We start from the raw sequence: 18143 nt of genomic DNA, 5'->3' as shown, positions 1-18143 counted from the left end.
TATACAATTATAAAAAAGTAGCTTAATGACATACTGATGATGATATTTATAACATAACAGTAACTTTACTGCACTGAGTATTTTTTATTTTAATGCGTGAGGCACATTTTCATGATTATACTTATATACTCTTACATACATTTTCAATGCAGGACTTTTACCTGTAACAGAGTATTTTAACAGCGTGATATTAGCACTTTAGCTTTAGTAAAGTATCTGAATACTTCCTCCATCGGTGCTGTCGAGTGATGTGTCTGATGAAAGAATCAAACCAGCGACCCCAAATCTGTGTTGAGAGTTTATTGTTACAGTCTGCACCTCCAGCTCTTTATTCACTGCTTATATTCAAGCACACAAATTCACACATTTACAAATGCTCCATATATATTTATGTACATTCATTTTTACACTGTCAGATTTTGGATTTGACACTTTAACATTTACAGAAGTTTTGAATGTTTATTCTGTCTTTCTGTGCGTTCAGTCACTAAGAAATACAGCTCTTGTTGTTTTCTGACTGAGAGGCAAACATGGAGGATTTAAAGGAACAGTTCGGCCAAAAAAAAGGTACACTCACTCCGTGTCTCCTCTCCTCAATGCTGATGGAAAGTTTCCTAGTCCACAAAACACCAGACGCTTGGAGGCTCCTTTTGAAATGTTTTTAAAATGCTTCATACAGCTCATCCAGCGTAATCCAAGTCTCTGGAAGTCCTGCAATCCCAAAAAAGATTTAAAAATGGTGAGGGTGAACCATCTTGACCACACATTAAATATTTTCAAATCACTTTGTGATCTCGGGGCTTCAGGGGACTTGGATCACACCGGACGAGCTGTATGGAGACATTTGATATATTATTTTTGGGTTGTTTTTTAGTCCACAGCATCTTCAGTTGTCTGAATTTACATTTTCAGGTGAACTGTTCCTTTAATGCATTTAAATGTGAGTGATGGTGATTTTGTTTCTTCACATGCTGTGATCCACTGGGCAACTTTTCCAGCAACGTTTGGTCGCTATGAATCATTTAAATACTCTGCATGTCCGCGCGTCGCCTGTTGCTTGAAGCCATCTTAGTTGCTGAGAAAAATAGCTGAGTGTATCACTGCCCTCATCTGGCTTCTTAACTGATTCACCTCCGCGCAGCTTCACCATCAGACTCCTCTCTCCTCTGTGCTCCCCCCACCTACATCCATCCTTCTGCCGTCAGTCCATCGTTTCCTCCCGAAGCGGAAACCGAATCCTCCCTTCTCCCGGCTGACAGCCTGGAGTCCTCCAGCGATGGAGGTCAGAGCTTCGTTCTTCTTCCCCACAACCGCCCCCTCTCCTCCCTCCTGGTAGTGCATGCCCTCTGGAAAGTGGCCCTCAGGGAAGGGCGACAGAGGTCGGGCCGCCAGGTCTCCTCTCTGGGCCCTCAGCAGCACATTGTCTTCCCAGAGCCTGCCCTCCTCCTCCTCGTCCTCCTCGTCTTCCTCCCTCTCCCCGGGCTCCAGCTGGGGGTCCCGAGGCCACTTGGCCCGGGCGTCGGGCTGGACGAGCCAACCGTTCCTCCGGTCATCCAGAGCAGCCTGGAGGTGCAGCAGGACAGACTCCAGGTCAGGTACATCCACCGTGGGCAGGAGCGCAGCAGGGGAGCGTGGGTACGACGTGACGGTCCACGGGACGGAGCAGAGAAGGGCGAGGGAGAGGAGGGTGAGCTGCGAGGCACCGAGATGGAGAGAAGGTCTCATCTAGGAACAGAAAGATGTATTTCACACACAAAGCCACAGACAGAAAGTGATTGGCTGATGTAAATCATAGCTAACAAACAATGTTGTCAGTGCTGGTGTTCATGTGTAGAGACCCTGGTGATGCTACCAGCAAAGTGTCATGTTGTGTCCAGACTTCTTACTGTTTTAAAAATAGAGATTTTGATGCTATCGTAAAAGTGCCCGTAGCACTGAGAAAATGAGCTACACCCAAAAATGAAAATATGGTAAATCTTTAAAGTGCCTCTTTTGTCATAATTATGCTTTTACACGAAGGTTTGATTCATACATTCACAAAGAACCCTAGGTTGCATTTTGGCAAGAGTGTGAGAAAACTTGAATTCTCTTTTTGGATGGATTATGTATTTGCTCCTCCAGGTTCAGGACTTTGGATCCAGATTAATTAGCTGATCACTAGTCTCCAGTGCATTTTAAATCCAGTTACAATCCTCCAGTTGTCTTCTTTCACCTCTGCTACAGTCAACAACAAACAAAAAAAAAAATCAAGACATAATCAAAACAAATAATAACATTTTAGAGTATTTTTTACCCTCCCAGAAAGAAAGAAATCAATATTCTCAATCACTGAAAACTCAGTAACAGGAAAGTGAATCATCACCAGGAAAACTTCATGAAGTTCTGACTGGTTCCTGCTATTTTAGTAAAAGTGCAGTTTGTGATCAACAAGGCTTCACTCAGAAGTGAGAGGTTACTGAGAGGCAGCAGAGAAGCTCTGTACAACTGAGTCCAGCTTAACGAACAGAAGCATTTTTCACAAATTAAAAACCAATTCAGCTTCTCGTGTGGCTGATGATGAGTCCAAACCTGCAAAAATCACATTAACCAGAAGTTTCTTAGGAGTAAAATCTTCATAAGAAACACAAAAACCCAGCGGAGAGAAAGTCCCAGCGTCACCTGTCGCCTTACCTTGTGTTGCCGTCTAACTGCTGAATCTTCTCTAAATTTCGTCGCCTCTGACCTTTTTAAAATGGGCTGCCCTCCGTCCTCCCCCCCGTCGGCCCCGGGGTCACAGGCGGCCGTCACCCATTGGTCCCTCGGCGCTCTGACGCACACAAACCTTCATTCTTTCAGCTGAGAAACCTCGGCTCAGCTCAGCGAGCGTCGCAGTAATTATCGCCACTTGAATGGAGAAAGCAATTCACAAATGAGGAGGCAGCCGATTCATTAAGATGTTTCTGAGGTTGGAGACATCGCGGCCGGAGAGGAGGGCGAGCAGGGCGAGGCATGAAGGTCGTCTCGCTGGGGACGACCAGACTCACCTGGAAGAATGTCATTCAAGCTGTCTGGTTGGGAGGGATTGACAAACCATTAGTCACTCCGGGCCAAAAACAAACGACTTAACCTGTCGCCAATTACAAGACAAGCGATCGGCGAGGCCTCATCCGGCTCAAACCACTTTGGGTCAATTCAGGATGATCAGCACACAGAAAGGTTAAAGGAACAGGCTGAACATTCAACCTTACTGTGGTATCGTGGTTATTAGTTATCACAACATTATTCTATAACAGCTGAGATCTGGGAATCAATAAACTGAGAGAAGGTGAAGAAACACAAGCACTCCACAATAAAATGTGATTAAAAGTGTGAGAAAGTGATGTTTTCAAGACACAGAAGACAAAGAAGAGCTGAAGATCCTCATGATGTTAGAATACATTTAAAGGAGTGATCGATCAATCGGCTTGCGGTGCACAGAGAGGAAACGTGACGCGACAGAAATGTTGGAAACAGCTGAAGGTTTTATTCACACTGCAGTCAGACAAGATTCATCTGATCTCAGCAGACAACACACAGTTTTCAGTGTCTAGTGGAAGAAAAAACATCTACAAAATCTGTTTGAGGAATTATAAAAATTACAAGGAACCTGTTTCCTGAGCTTTCACCTGCATCCCACACAGTCTGGATGTTCTAATGCTGCCACTAATTCTATTATTGATTCATAATCTATCAGTACAGATTGATGAAACCTGATGGAGTCTATGTACAGCGATGAGCTCGTTTCATTCTCAGCTGCACAAGAAAGTTACATTTCTTAAAGTTATAATCTTAAGAACAGCTGTTTTTTTATCTGCATTTAATGATTTATTAGGATTTGATGTCACAACAGTGAGGCGAAGTCTTTCTTTTTACCTCATGAGAGAAATTACGCGGTTGTTACTTTGACTTGGATGAAGTATTTTATAGGATGGAAATCTCAATAAATGGTGTCAGAATGAAGTTTCAGCAGGTGTTAAATGACTCAGTGACTTATATTTGATTTGTTTTATGACAAATGGTGTTTTCACGAACATCCAGTGCATCCTCATCAGAAAAATGACCATGTCGGGTGAATTTGAAAGCAGCTTATTTATGTTTCCTGTCAGGTGGCGACCTCTAGTGGCTTTAGTAGCATGAAGAGCATTAAGTCATCACAGGGAGGAGGTGAAGGGCTGACTGTTGTCTCAAACAAGCTCAGGACTTTCGTCATGTAGCTCAGTGACCTCTCGTACATGTAGCAGACACTATGTATGAAACTTACGCAGGTTTGTAACTGAAGCTTTAAGCTGCACCGAGATGTTTTCCTGAACCTGACCAGTCGCTGGTGTTTATGTCTGAGGATGTGTCGTGAACATACGTGTGACTCATCACGTCATTAAAACAGAATCACTCCCTCGTCGTTCACTATCGTACATTTTTCTCATGAAATAATTGTCTCATGGTCCACAGGAAGGGGAGGGACTTCACTTTTCAGAGGAAATGATGCAGAATGAACTCCAGTATTATGTAATTTGATTTCAGCCTCAGTGTTGTCATTTCTTCTGATTTCCTGCTGCTGTTGCTTCAAATTAAAAGCTCAAATCTTAAGGATTATAACTTTAACTATCCTCTTATTTTGAAAAGCTACTTCCTGAAGTGTTGAAGCAGAGCGAGGATCCTAAACTAGCAGTAATGTGGTCTAAAAGAACTGCCAGCATCAGCTTCTCCCTCCGCTCCTCCTCCTCCTCCTCCTGCCTCACCAAACTCCTCATAGGCCTCCAGAGAGGAGGAGGCACACCCCGGTGCACTCTGGGAATCGTAGTCCAGGAAGAAGGCGGGGTGCTGCAGCGGATGCGACTGGTTGATGGCCGGACTCGCTGGCGGCTCGCCGAGCGGGGCGGTGAGCAGAGACAGCTGCAGCTGGTCGATGGTGCTGGTGGGGAAGGGCTGCGATTGGTCAGGAGGGGAGCAGCCTGGGGATGAGGAGCCGGTCGCCACGGTTACGCCTCTCTGGGGTCCGGAGGGCGAGCTGACCTGAGAGTCGTCTGTGGTGAGCGAGCGTCTCAGTTTGGCCCGAGCGTTTTGAAACCACACCTGTGAGCGTCAGACATTTTGTTTGTGTAGAAACAGATTACAGTCGCAGCTGAGCCTTTAAAATCTCTGTTGACTCTTAAAGTTACATCTTAAAACTTTAACTGCAGGATGATGTGAAGTCTACGTTACCCTCTGTGTTTGTACCTGCAGGACTCTCTTGGGCAGGCCGGTCTTGTGAGCCAGGCAGGTCCAGTCCTTCCCGTCGGGGTTGTGCTTCTGTGCGAAATACGACTCCAGCGCTCGGAGCTGCTCGCTACGGAAACACGTCCGGATTCGCTTGGTCCGTCTGCGGGTCCGCCCGCCCGTCACCCTGTCGTCCAATCGTGGCTCTGGACTGCTGACAGACTCCTCCCCCTCACCTGAGACCTGGTTTTGAGCTGTCACACACACGCAGCAGTGTTTGTTAGCTAGCTAACAGGTCCGAATACACCCTCAGCTTTTTTAGCCTCTTTCAGCTCCTGGTTTTGGTTCTGAGGCTCAGTTCCTGTCCACTGACTTCACTCACACAGATCCAGACACACGGACGTAATAATAAAAACAGTCCGGCTGAACGTCAGGACGTTAAAATGAACTCAGATCTCTGTATGTTGCCCAACGCTGCTAGTGAGGCAGAAAGTGTCCAGAAATTCCTTCTCCGATGTAAAACCACTCACTCATTTTTCATGTTTTCTACTTGTGTTGAGGAACAAACTACCCAGAACACACAGTGATGAAATGCCAGAAGTCTGGAGTTCATCTGCCCCCTAATGGCCAGAAGTTGTAGCAGCTGTCCTGTGAATCAGAAACTTGCTGGTTGCTTTGGGTTCCTCCAACAATCAGCTCAATCCGTTAAGAACTTAAGGAATCTAACAGATACACGAACAAGGGATCCAAGACACTAGAATATTAGTGACGTAGAAGACGTAGCGCTCACCTTCTCTCTGGTTTGCGTCGGGCTGCAGGTCATGTGACAGCGGGACGCTCCTGTCGCCATGGTAATGAGTCTGACAGTACAGGTTGTGGCCGTGCATGACGTAAAGGTTCCCCGGGATCAACTTCACGTCACACTCCTGCAGAACACGTCCACCATCATCATCATCATCATCATCATAAACATGTCTGCTTCTAGCATAAACACACAGGTATTTCTTTACCAGGTGTGTGTGTGTCTGTGTGCGTGTGGATGAAGTTTCTGTCTGATTTTGTTCTGTAGCAACAAAATCTACGTCATAAAACGTGATTTCGGTGAAGATAAAACCTTTCACAACATTAAATACGTGTTAGAAAACATGACTTCTCCCATGTGTTTGTTGTAAATGCTGATTTTGGGGAGCAAATTGTATGAATGTGTCCGATGAAAGGCTGACCTGGCAGGAGAAGCAGTGAGGGTGGAAGGTCAGCTCACCAGACCTCATGACCAGATCGGACGCTGGGATTGGCTGGAAGCAGCGAGCGCACTGACCGCCTCCGAACATCCTGAGGAAAGAAAGAAAGAAAGAGAGTCAGAGAGACAGAAATCTGACTGGAGGAACCCTTTAACGTGTGGGACTCTGTTAAAGGAGCAGTCTGGTGTTTTGTGACATCATGAGGTCGATGGCGGTGCTGTGGACCTGCAGTAGTCTTGTTGGCAGTAGATGTTTCCGTCCCTCCAGAACAGTGACGGGTGAGTCTGCAGCTCGCACTGACACGCGCTGCAGCGGAGGCAGGCGCTGTGCCACAGCCGGCCTGCAGCCAATAGGAAGAAGCGGTCGCACACCTGCTCGCCACAGCCGGCGCACGTCATTGGCTCCTGGATGGACACGGCTGTCGGAGCCTGACACGGACACACAGGTTTATTTACTCACATCTCTCTTGTATTGGAGTACTTTCACAGTACTTGTACTGGAGTAGAGCTTCCTCCACCTGTCATGCTCACATTATCTACAGCAGCACCGTCCTCCACCGCCGGGCCGCCGCTCAGCTCCGCCCCCTTGGCCTCGTCACCAAGGTCACCGCTGTACAGCAGGTCCTCGAGGGCTCGGTCGTCTGGCGACATCATGATTGTCCTGAGGAGGCGGAGGAGGTAATTATCAGTCCACTCGTTAATCACAGGCCTCATTAAAGAAGTCTATAAATACTCAGCATCCACACTGACACACGTGACGTCACAGACAAGGACCTTTCAATGACTTTCAAGGTTTTTGGCGAATTTGGACAGAAATTAAAAATCATCAGATAAAAAAAACATTAAATTCATTTTTAACATCTATACATCTCCGTTAAACTTCATGAGGTTTTGTTTTTATTGTACAACTGTTTGTTTGTTGTTCTTCTCATTATTATTATTATTATTATTATCATTATTATTATTATTATTATCATATTATTAATGTTCTTATTGTTATACTTGTCATTGATAATATTATTACTACAATTATTGTTGTCTTTATTATTGTTATTGTTATTAATAATATTATTACTACAATTATTATTATTACAATGTTTTATAATCACAGTTGTTCTTATTGTTATAATTATCGTTGATATTGTTCTTATTGCTGCTGATGTAATTCTTTTTGATGTTATAATTATTATTGATATTGACATTATTGTTGCCATCAGTGTTGTTATGGTTTTTATTATTATTGTTGTTGTTTATCAATCTAAAAATGTAAAATGTTGTGACCTCAGGTATCAAACATGATGTCAAATATGAATATTTTTCAACGTAAGTGTCAGATTTTCTCCACTAACCATCTTCCCCCAGAAAGATTCTGTGGTTCAGATGATCTCAAACAGAACACAACATTTAAAGACGTCACCTTGAAAACATTTTATAGATAAAATCAGTATGAATAATTATATTAAATCATTGTTGCAGCTCAAAAGATCTCCTAAATGTAGAGTTCAAGTTTCCAGTAAGATTTTTATTTGATGTTTGATGTATTTTTCATCCAGGTGGACAGAAGAAGAAGAAGAAGAAGAAGAAGAAGAAGAAGAAGAAGAAGAAGAAGAAGAAGAAGCGGAGCTCACCTGTCCTGCAGAAGAGGCTCCTGATTGGTCGTCCACTCTTCAAACCAACACGACCTCGTCAGAAGAAGCTCTCACCAGAAAACAAAATGTTCTCCTTGTTTCTTTCTTCTCCTGGACGTCTCTGCCCGGCACCCTCACCTCTCCAGGTGTCTTGTGGTTTTGGGATCAGTATCCCTCTCTGAGCGCTGACCTGAGATCTGCCTCCATCTCACTCTCCTCCAATCACAGCCGCAGCATCTCACTGTCCCAGGTGACGCGCCCGGCTCACACCTGTAAACAAGACGCCCAGGTGGCTCAGAGTTCAGGTGAGGACTGGATGTGATTGGACGCTTGCTGAGCAGATGGGAGGAGGGGGGCTGCTCCCCGCTGACCAATTAAAAAGAAACACAAAGGGTGTTTAGAGACATCTGGGATCAATCCCAGGCTGCACAGACGGTTTGATCCCTCGACTGCTCCACCAAACTGGTTTCTTCCATCCGACTCTTTCACTGAACAATCACACTTGAGAACAAAGAGATCAAATATTCACTTCAGACACACAACAAAGAGCCTCCTGATTATTTAACACATTAAAATGCTGCTTAGTAATATAACAACAATTAATACAACCCACAGCAGAAGTTACAACACAACATCCACCACATCTCACAGGCTGACTTTGTACTTCACATCACATCAGCTACTTTAGATTATACACCACCGGGACAAACTCACACAATCTTTTTTTAATTGTGTAACATTTGCCGAATTTACAAGAAGATCCAAGTTATTAGGAATTTGTCAGAGTGAGAGTTTCATAAAGTTCAGGAAGATTCTCTGAATGCAACAACTCATAAAATGGGGCATTTTTTAAAGGGAGTCTGGGGACTTTCTTCAGACGGGGGACAAGGAAGTAGCCCAGAGGGTTTATCTGACTGTTTAGATTTGATATTATTTTGTGTGTCTTATTTGAAATGATGATTTAACTCAAACAAACAGTTTAATGAAGCAGCAATATTAAAAAATCCTCACATTTGTTTCATATTAAGGCCCTTTTTATGTAAATAAACGTCCCGCAGGCTGAATGTATTTTATTAACACAACAAAAACAACAATGCAGTTTTTTGTTTTCAGTCATTTTATTGTCGTATTCTTTTCAGGTGAGCAACATGAAAAGCAAAATAAAACATGGGGAGATTTACAAGAAGAGGACACAGAAGGACCAACATGATATTCTCCATCACTCACCTGCTCGTTCCTGAGAACGTTACCACACACCTGTTACCTGAGGGGCACAGTGCAGCTGATGTGTCTGACAGTGAGCAGCAGGGGGCGCTGACGAGCTATAAATCAGAGCTCAATCAGAGTCTCAAGGCTCCAAATTACAGACTGAATAACAGAGAAACACCTGCTGTCACACGTTTCCTTCTACGTCTCAAAAATCAAATGACAGCCGACAGGATGAAGTCAGAAATACATAAACAAGAGGTTTTATTATTTTCTGAAAAAAAAACACACATTTGAGACGTTTGTTCGACCAACACTTGGTGTAGAAATGATTCTGCACTCTGCTGCATGTGTAACACTTATCTATGACATTTATTTACATCAAAAAGAACAAAAAAACAAACCAAACAGAAACTTCTGAGCAGCTGTTTTGGACCTGACGACAAAAACTGACTGAAATGCTGCAAATATCAGCGACCAGGGACGCAGGAAGTTTCGGTGCTGAGCGCAACATATGACTCGAGTGGCTGGGACAAACTTACACAGTCTTCTTTAATCGTGTAACATTTGCCGAATTTACAAGACGACCCAAGTTATCAAGAATTTGTCAGAGTGAGAGTTTCACAAAGTTCAGCAAGATTCTCTGAATGCAACAACTCACAAAATTGAGCGATTTCTTAAGGGAGTCTGGGGACTTCCTCCAAGAAGTGGCCTATATTGGTAACTGTTTACTGCATTTGTTAAAAAACCTTCTCAGACTGCATTAAATTGTTGTTAATAACAAGATCCTGGTTATTAAAACCTCTCAGCTGTGACTGACTTCCTGCGTCCCTGCAGCTTCATTTGCAAACCAAAAGCATCAGCACAGGCAGACGAGAGGCAAATATGCCTTTTTTTTGTCGGTGAACTGACCCTTTAAATACAGAGGAAGTGGGAGGAGCCACATTTTAAAGAAGGAAATATAAAAGAAAAGGTGAAGAGACTGTACAATCTACAGTAACATACTGATAACTGACCTCTATACACATGAAACAATACGTCTTCATCTCCTCGAGTGAGAGTTACTATGAGTGTGTGTTCTCGTGTGTGTGTCTTTGTGTGTGTGTGTGTGTGTGTGTGTGTGTGTGTGTGTGTTAAGCAGTCCTTTATCTTCTTCTTCTCTCTCTCTCTCATCCTCTGATTGGAGGACTGAAGGCTGCCGGTCTCATCTTCATCTCAGTGAACGGGATGGAGTGGTCTTTCCCTTTCCAGGAGGTCCAGATCACACCCTGTGACACACACACACACACACACACACACAGATGTTATACAACAATAAACAAAGGTGCCGTCAGACTTTTACTCGCAGTGTTGCCGTCATGTTTGGCCTAAAACACCTTCTCATCATGTTTACACTTTCAAAATAAAAGCACAGCTGAAACAGAACGTCTGGCAGCTACAGGAGAGGTTGAGGTGTCCAGTGGTTGCTCGTCAAGGAGGATCACCTCAGTACGATTTAGTGCCAGTGAAGATGTTTGTCCGACGATGTTACCTGGTGTTTGACGTCGATGCCGTACAGGCCGTTGAGGTTCGCCTCGTGGCAGTTCTTGTACCACCAGCCTCCTCGGTACGACATGGCGCAGCGGGTGATGAAGGGCGCCGGGTCGCGGTCTCTGGTGGAGAAGACTATGTTGTTGTGATAACTGAGGGAGTCGCCTGGAAACATGAAGAGAGAGGAGACGAGAGCAACAGATGGTTTTAAATAATCCTGCCAGGAGACGTTACAGGAACCAGGACTGTAACACCTGTCGGATCCTCTCACCTGCAGTGCCGCTGTATCCGCCCACGCTCAGCCTGTAGTTCCTCTTCGCCACCTCGAATGTCGAGTACTTAGCGAACACTGACTCGTCTTTGTCTCGCAGGTCGACACGCAGAGTCATCCTGGTCATGGTGGTCAGGTTGTGGAGGATTTCGAGTCCTGAAGCAGCAGGAGACAAACGTCACTTCCTGTTTACTTCAGATTCACGTTTTAAAACCTTGTTGTGAGATTTAATGTGTCATTTAAAGGACAAAAGAAGACAGCGTCTCTCTCACCGAGCCAAAACTCTCCACTCAGATCGCCGAATCCTCTCACGTAATCCTTCCAGCCTCTGAAGAAATCCACCGAGCCGTCCTTCCTCCTCTGGAACACCTGCAGACAGGAAACAAAATGCAGACCAGACTCCAGTCAGAAAATACTCCATTTAACCCGAGGAGACATGTCGCTGATCCGCCAATGTCCTCATACCATCCAGCCTCCTCCGTCCGTCTCCATGTCGCAGTAAACCATGATGGACGTCCCGGGCTTCCCCTGAGGGAAGATCTCCACCTCGCCGGATGTGCGGATGCCGTTGAGCAGCTCCTGAGAGCAGTCTGTGGGGAAGGGGAACCTCAGGGTGCCTGAAGAGGAAGAGGAGGGTTTTAGCTCCTCACCAGTGAATCACATGACAGCAACGCAACACGTGAGCAGATTTCATTACCGGTGGTGAAGTCGGTGACGATGGCAGCAGAGTATCGTCCTCCCGTCTCCGCCTGCAGCTGCACCGTGTACTTGGACGCCGGGTAAAGTCTGGTCAGGTTGTACTGTGTTACTGAGGCGTCCACAATCACTTCCTGTGAAGGATGAAGCACAAAGATAAGAGATGTTCGTCCACGGAGAGAGTTTAGAGTCCTTATGAGCGCGGACACGTTAAAAACATCAGAGAAACAGAAAGATGTGAGTCAATGGACTCATGAGCCTTTTGGTAAAATTATTTTAACTTCTCACCTTCATTTCTTGCCCCTCCGTCTGATAGGTCAGTCTGTACCTGCCCACGGGATTTGAGGGTGGTTTCCACGACAACAGGGCGGTGCGAGGTGTCACATCGCGGGCCTGGAGATCACTGGGCCTGTCGACGTCACCCCCAGAGCCTGGAGAGGAGGAGGAGGTGAGAAAACACATGATGATGATGCTGGTTTATGGTGTGTGTGTGTGTGTGTGTGTGTGTGTGTGTGTGTGTGTGTGTGTGTGTGTGTGTGTGTCCTGACCTCTGGCGGTGGTGAAGGTGGTGGTGGCCGGCGAGCTCTCCCGGCTGCCCAGCTGGCTGGTGATGGTGACGGTGTAAGTGGTGGATCCTTCCAGACCGCTCAGCTGCTGCTCGGCTGCGTTTCCAGACACACTGACCCTCAACTCTGAACCTGAACACACACACACACACACGCACACACACACATACACACACACACACACACACACACAGGGTCAGTGATGTAATGTAACTAAGTATACTCCTCTACATCATCAGTATCTTACCCGTCCCGGAGCCATAAACGATGGAGTATTTATCGATGGCTGCCAACGCTGGACGCCACAACAACAAGGCCTTGGTGTCCGTGACGTTTACAGCCCGCAGGTCTGTCGGCGGGTCGGGTACTGAGAGAGACACACAGAAAGTCTTTATTTATATTTGTTTTGTTTCATCTGCACCAAACTGTGAAACACTAAAAGAATCAAATGAGTTAAAAATCAACTGAAGATTTCACACGGAGGGAAAGATGGTTTGACTTGTCGACTGTTTGGTTTGTCAGAGATGGGAACGGAAAAAGAGACATTTTAAAAACGACACGGAGCGCTGAGCAGATCCAAGACCAGCTCCTCTGAGGATACATACACAGACTGTTTCCAGATTCAACACCTGCTACAGACATTACAGAAGACTCAAGAAGAGACACTGAAGAAAACACTTAGGTTTGTGATGGAATCTCTCTATTCAGCCTGTGATCACCGTGCTGTACTTTATTTTTCTTTTGTTTATTCACTACAGGAGGGATTCAGCTCTTCAGCTACATGCCTGAGTGGTGTAACAATAAAACAAACTGCAGCACTCACGTGTCATGGCAAAGTCTTTGATTGGATCGCTCTCGTCCAGTCCGAGGATGGAGATGACGCTGACCTCGTATGTTGAACCGGGAGAGAGCTGCGTCAGGCCGAGGGTGGAGTCGTCTTTGTCCACGGACACCGACACCGGCTCACCTGTGGAGACAGTTAGCAGTTAGCTTGCTAACACGTCCACCTATTTTAAAAGGCACCTGAAATAAAACTATAAACCTGAATGTTGAATAAAACATGGACATCAGTTCTCACCATCCTCCGTGTGGGTGTAGGTGACCTTGAATCCGCTGATGGGACTCTTGGGTTTGGTCCACGACACTGTCAGAGAGTTTTCTGTCACCTTGCTGAAGATGATGTTGGTGGGAGGCTCCGGGCCTGAACGGTACGAAGAATACCATGAGAGGTGAGTGAAAGCACGGGACGAGAGGAAGGAAGTGCAGCAAAAGAGGAAGAAGGAAGAAGAAGAAACTGACGGAATAAGACAACAAACGAAGATTTCAGACATTGGAGAGAAGAGAAAGAGAAACTGACAGAGTGAAAACTGTGTACATTATCATTTATTCATATTAGTGCTCCGTGAGTCAGTTTGTGTGTATATATGTACAGTGCAAACATATATACAGTATACAAATCATATACAGACAAGTCAATTAATCATAACAGTCAGATGCAGGTGATGGATCCTGGACAGCAGCGAAGGAAAGAAGGATGAGATTTAATAGTTAGCCGGTCGCTCAAACCTGAAAACGAAAGCGTGGCAGGAATGAACAAAAACAAAAGGAAGAAGAGTGGACAACTTTACAGGACGAGTGAACAAATACAGTCGGATATTAAGACAACGCAGTCAGAAGAGCTGAAAAGTGAAGAAATTATCCTGTGGATGTATTTGTTTAACTTAGTTTCCTTGTAAAAAAAAAAAAAAAAAAAAAGGTCTGGTCCATTCATTCATTCATTACAAGGATACTAGACTCTTATTCTGATCCTGTGAAGTTAAATATTTACCATCAAGTCAATCTAGAGAAGTGAAACCTGTTAAATTATAAAAAAAATATCCAAGTTATTCTTTCTGAAAGGAATAAAATGTGCACCGATGCAGTTGGGTGTGAAGGTGAAGACGGAGACCAGCCGTGGTCTTACCCTGGTCTGGGTGAGAGGTGATGGGTGTCAGTGAAGCTGGCTGTTAGCTTACCCTGAATGAGAGAAGACCAGAGCAGCAGTGAATGAACTGTGTTGTTACGATGTTACTGATGTTATGTCACGTTGACATCAACTCAAAAACTACACTGAGCGGTCCTCAGTCTGCTCTGCAGCCCTGCAAGTCATTTATTAATGTGGCTTGTAGTTGAGAGTTTGTGTGTTGCAAGTAAAGAATAATCAAAGTTTGATTCCTACACACATACTTTATACAGATCACTCTTAAACTTGCGTGACATGAACATTATGTGACAATACGTCCATGAGTAGCTAACAAATGCATCCAATTTCCTCAGGTGTGGAATAAAGCTGTGTGAGTGGAATATTGAAATGGCTAAAAGTAAAAAAAATACTAAAACAACAGTTGAGAGTTAAGTGACGACACTGACCCTGACTAGTCCGGTCAGATGAACTCGATATATAGGAGGAGTTGGAGTCAGCAGGTCGCCAGCGCCAGTGATGGAGCTTGATGGCGCCATTTCTATCAAGAAAGTAAAAAGACGCTACCAGGCTAGCTATCTCAGTCTGGGATTTGCTGCTGCTCTTTCACTGTTTTTTTTTCTGTCAGCATTTACAATTGCTGGGAAAAACAACTTTGAATCTTAAGTTAGCTACAGTGAACAAACCACAGGTAACTAAGTTAGCCAACATGCTAAATACAACTGATGCTGATGGTAATGTGCAACTACAAGCCACTGTAAACTAGATACATTAGCTAGTGCACAACTTAGCTTGCTACAAATGTGAGAAACAATGTCAATACACATCTGAGGTTTGACATCAAATAAATGTGTTTTAATTGTCGAGTGTTGATAATGTTTGATGCTACTTCATTTGAGTGTTTCAGCCTCGTGAAAGCTGACAAATGAGCGCACAAGTAAAGCATTAACACAAAACACAACAGCTTAATGAGCATTTTGAACATCAAGATTAACTGACAACAAACAAAACAGGTTATGTGATTACTGACCCAGCAATTAAATGACAAATACACAAAGTGAAACTGTAAATCACAAGCTTACAGTTTGCAAGAGCAACACAGCGCTTGAGCTCCGGAAATGAACATGGAGGAAGCATTTAGTGGGTGAGCAAACTGAAGACAAGTGACGATTAACAAATGATTGTTTGTGTAAATCAGCACAAGAAACGGAGATATAAGATATGTGCAAGATTTCCTCACAACATTCACAGTAATGTTGTGGCATTGTACAGTAGTACTTAATGTTGTTCTACTGTCACAATGGCTTGTACCTGTACTGATGACAAGCTTGTGCAGTTTGGACAGAAGACCAGAAGACCCCTTTCCAAGCAAAGTGACGGTGTACTCGGTCTGACGAGGCAGATTCTCGAACTGGAAGGAGCGAGCTGAATCAGGAAGAACTTTTTTGAAGGTTTCTTCACTTCCTGTTAGCGGCTTGGCTGTTGGAACTTGTGTACTTTCAGGAACTCTATTTTCATCTTCAGCTTGTCCATTTCCTGCTTCTTTGATTGGTTTAGGACTTACTTCCTTGTCTTCTTGATCTTCTGTAACCTTTGGACCTTTTGTAACTGCTTTCTTTGTCACAACAAAGTTTTTGTACTTCCCTTCAGGTGAGTCCCACGTGAGTGTAAATCCATCAGAAGTCCGGTTTGTCACTCCCACATTGTCCAAAGGTTCCCTCGTGACTCCGGAAGAAGAAACATCTGATCCCGTCAGAGGTTTGGGATTAGGACTTCTTCTCTGACCAGTTTCACTGTCAGTCGGTCTTTTTGCAGTGTAATTTGTTTTTTGGCTCCCACTGATGTAGTGTCTCATTGGATTCATTCTTGTTGGTGGTTGTCTCTTTGGAGGTGTGACCAATCTTGTAGTCTTAGGGCCTCCATGTCTTGAATCAGAAGTTTGTTTCACGGTGGGTCTACCTCGATTTGTATAACCGGTTGTTGCACCAGCAGTTATCCTCTTTTTATAGACTTCAGAGTCTGATTTAGAATCTGGGGTTCTTGTTTTTTCTTCCCCAGATTTGATTGTTTGGACGGGAGATTTGTGTCCCACGACTCGTTTTGAGGCTCCATGTCTTGAATCAGAAGTTTGTTTCAAGGTTGGTCTACCTTGACTTGTTGGACCTGTCATCTCACCAGAACTGACACTCTCTCTATGGACGTCAGGGTTAGAATCTGGGGTTCTTGTTTCTTCTTCCCCAGTTTCAGTAGTTTGGGCAGGATCATTGTCCCTCCGTTCTGAGACTGGTCTTGAATCAGAGGTTTGTTTCAAGGTGGGAGTACCTTGACTTGTAGAGGCAGTACTCTCAACAGCATTGACCCTGTCTTCATAGATATCAGATTTAGAATCTGGGCTTCTTGTTTCTTCTTCTCTAGATTTGATAGTTTGGATTGGAGCATTGTCCTCCTGTTCTGAGACTTGTCTTGAATCAGACGTTTCTTTCAAGGTGGGTGTACTTTGACTTGTAGTACCAGTATTCTCAACTGCATTGACTCTCTCTTCATAGATATCAGAGTCAGAGTTAAAATCTGGGCTTCTTGTTTCTTCTTTACCAGTTTCAGTAGTTTGTACTGGGGTATTGTCCCCCAGTTCTAAGACTGGTCTTGAGACTCCATGTCCTGAATCTGGGGTTCTTGTTTGTTTTTCACCAATTTTGATAGTTTGGGCTGGAGTACTGTCCCCCCGTTCAGAGACTAGTCTTGAACTGGACATTTGTTTTAAGGGTGGTCTACCATGACTTGTAGAACCAGGATCTTCACCTGCACTGAGCCTCTCTGTGTGGACTTCAGAGTAAGAATCTGGGGTTCTTGTTTCTTCTTCTGCAGATTTGAGTGTTTGGACTGGAGCATTGTCTCCCCCTTCCAATTCGTTAGTCTGCTCTCTGACTGTAGGGTCAAAGCCTTCTGTTTGGGCACTTGGGATTACTTCTGAGACAACTTGTTCTCCTGAGTGATTTATTTGTACTCCTTGGCTAGAAATGGGGGGCCCCTGCTCTACTGACTGGTTATCTGGGATTTCAGGGGTACTACTCTTTTCTAACTGACCGGTTTGACTTCTAACAGTCATGCCACTACCTCCATTAAGCTTTCTGCCTGGGAGAGGCTTGCGCACAGGACCTCTGTATGGATGCTGAGGCGGTCGTAGGTTTGTGCGGTTCTGGTTTGGGTAACGACCACCATACAGCCGACGGATGTAACCAACTTTGGTGTTTGGTTGATGGGAGGAAGGCTCTCCACTTCCTCTGAGGGTCTGACTGACCTCCGTAGACATGCTTGTCCCAACTTTGTCTTCATTTGCCTCTCTGATTTGCTCTGTACCTTCAGCTGGATAGGATTCTTTAGATCCAGGAGGAGGTGACGTGGCTAACAATTCAGAGGAAGATACCTGCTCTTTCCTTGTTTCTGATGCAGAAATTAAAGGTTGAGAGGGACGAGGGAGCAGCCTCGAAACTGGACGTGTTCGGTTCCAAAGAGGTCCAAAGTTTGGGTTGCGCAGGTATCCCCCTTTTAGAGGAATACGACGAAGTGGAGTTCGACCTCTTCCTGTTGGCACCTTTTTCTCATTTTGTTCAACTCCACTTGATGCAGGTGCAGTTGCCCCATCTATGTACCCACTTGTATCCCTGGCTGGTACATTGACCTCGACTGATGATTCCTCTGAAGCAGATGAAGATGTTGAAGACAGTAATTCACCTGTGGATGTAAGTCTGGTCTCCATTTCTCCAGCAGGGATGAGGTTCAAATTAGGAGTTGGATGAGGAGTTTTTAAATTAGGATGGGTTTTGTTCTGAAA

General features: G+C 44.7%; 3 protein-coding genes across 3 annotated transcripts in view; all 3 read right to left on the bottom strand.

The window, feature by feature from the left end:
* Positions 1-285: 285 nt before the first annotated feature.
* On the bottom strand, positions 286-3196 carry LOC119016979 (pyroglutamylated RFamide peptide). Its single transcript, XM_037093367.1, has 2 exons — positions 2671-3196; positions 286-1725 (listed from the first exon to the last, which is right to left on the bottom strand). Exon 2 carries the CDS (start codon positions 1723-1725, stop codon positions 1150-1152), a length of 576 nt encoding a protein of 191 aa, XP_036949262.1. The 5' UTR covers positions 2671-3196; the 3' UTR covers positions 286-1149.
* Positions 3197-3639: 443 nt separating this feature from the next.
* On the bottom strand, positions 3640-8177 carry LOC119016976 (LIM/homeobox protein Lhx9-like). Its single transcript, XM_037093366.1, has 7 exons — positions 8083-8177; positions 6986-7115; positions 6681-6883; positions 6438-6546; positions 6005-6140; positions 5236-5468; positions 3640-5091 (listed from the first exon to the last, which is right to left on the bottom strand). The coding sequence occupies exons 2-7, from the start codon at positions 7106-7108 to the stop codon at positions 4681-4683; spliced, it is 1215 nt and encodes a 404-aa protein (XP_036949261.1). The 5' UTR covers positions 7109-7115; positions 8083-8177; the 3' UTR covers positions 3640-4680.
* Positions 8178-9193: 1016 nt separating this feature from the next.
* The window catches only part of LOC119017001 (tenascin), a 29580-nt gene continuing 20630 nt past the window's right edge, over positions 9194-18143 (bottom strand). The window contains exons 9-19 of the mRNA XM_037093400.1: positions 13430-13552; positions 13175-13318; positions 12599-12718; positions 12334-12483; positions 12074-12216; positions 11787-11919; positions 11555-11706; positions 11362-11458; positions 11090-11245; positions 10820-10983; positions 9194-10556 (exon numbers count right to left, since the gene is read on the bottom strand). Coding sequence (XP_036949295.1) covers positions 10458-10556; positions 10820-10983; positions 11090-11245; positions 11362-11458; positions 11555-11706; positions 11787-11919; positions 12074-12216; positions 12334-12483; positions 12599-12718; positions 13175-13318; positions 13430-13552 — 1481 coding nt within the window. The 3' untranslated portion in view covers positions 9194-10457. The remainder of the gene's footprint in view (positions 10557-10819; positions 10984-11089; positions 11246-11361; positions 11459-11554; positions 11707-11786; positions 11920-12073; positions 12217-12333; positions 12484-12598; positions 12719-13174; positions 13319-13429; positions 13553-18143) is intronic.

This window comes from Acanthopagrus latus, chromosome 3 (genome assembly GCF_904848185.1).
Source record: "Acanthopagrus latus isolate v.2019 chromosome 3, fAcaLat1.1, whole genome shotgun sequence".
Classification (NCBI taxonomy): Eukaryota; Metazoa; Chordata; class Actinopteri; order Spariformes; family Sparidae; genus Acanthopagrus; species Acanthopagrus latus.
Note: the sequence above shows the minus strand (reverse complement) of the source record. Positions and strands in the feature narration are given on the sequence as shown.

What these genes read in the sequence shown, in the direction of transcription:
- LOC119016979 (XM_037093367.1), bottom strand. Translation starts at nt 1,725, where the DNA reads ATGAGACCTTCTCTCCATCTCGGTGCCTCGCAGCTCACCCTCCTCTCC.
- LOC119016976 (XM_037093366.1), bottom strand. Translation starts at nt 7,108, where the DNA reads ATGATGTCGCCAGACGACCGAGCCCTCGAGGACCTGCTGTACAGCGGT. An exon ending in TGCCAACAAGACTACTGCAG is followed by an intron (nt 6,547 to 6,680) that starts GTCCACAGCACC and finishes TTCTTTCCTCAG; the next exon opens with GATGTTCGGAGGCGGTCAGT. An exon ending in CGACGCAAACCAGAGAGAAG is followed by an intron (nt 5,469 to 6,004) that starts GTGAGCGCTACG and finishes TGTGTGTGACAG; the next exon opens with CTCAAAACCAGGTCTCAGGT.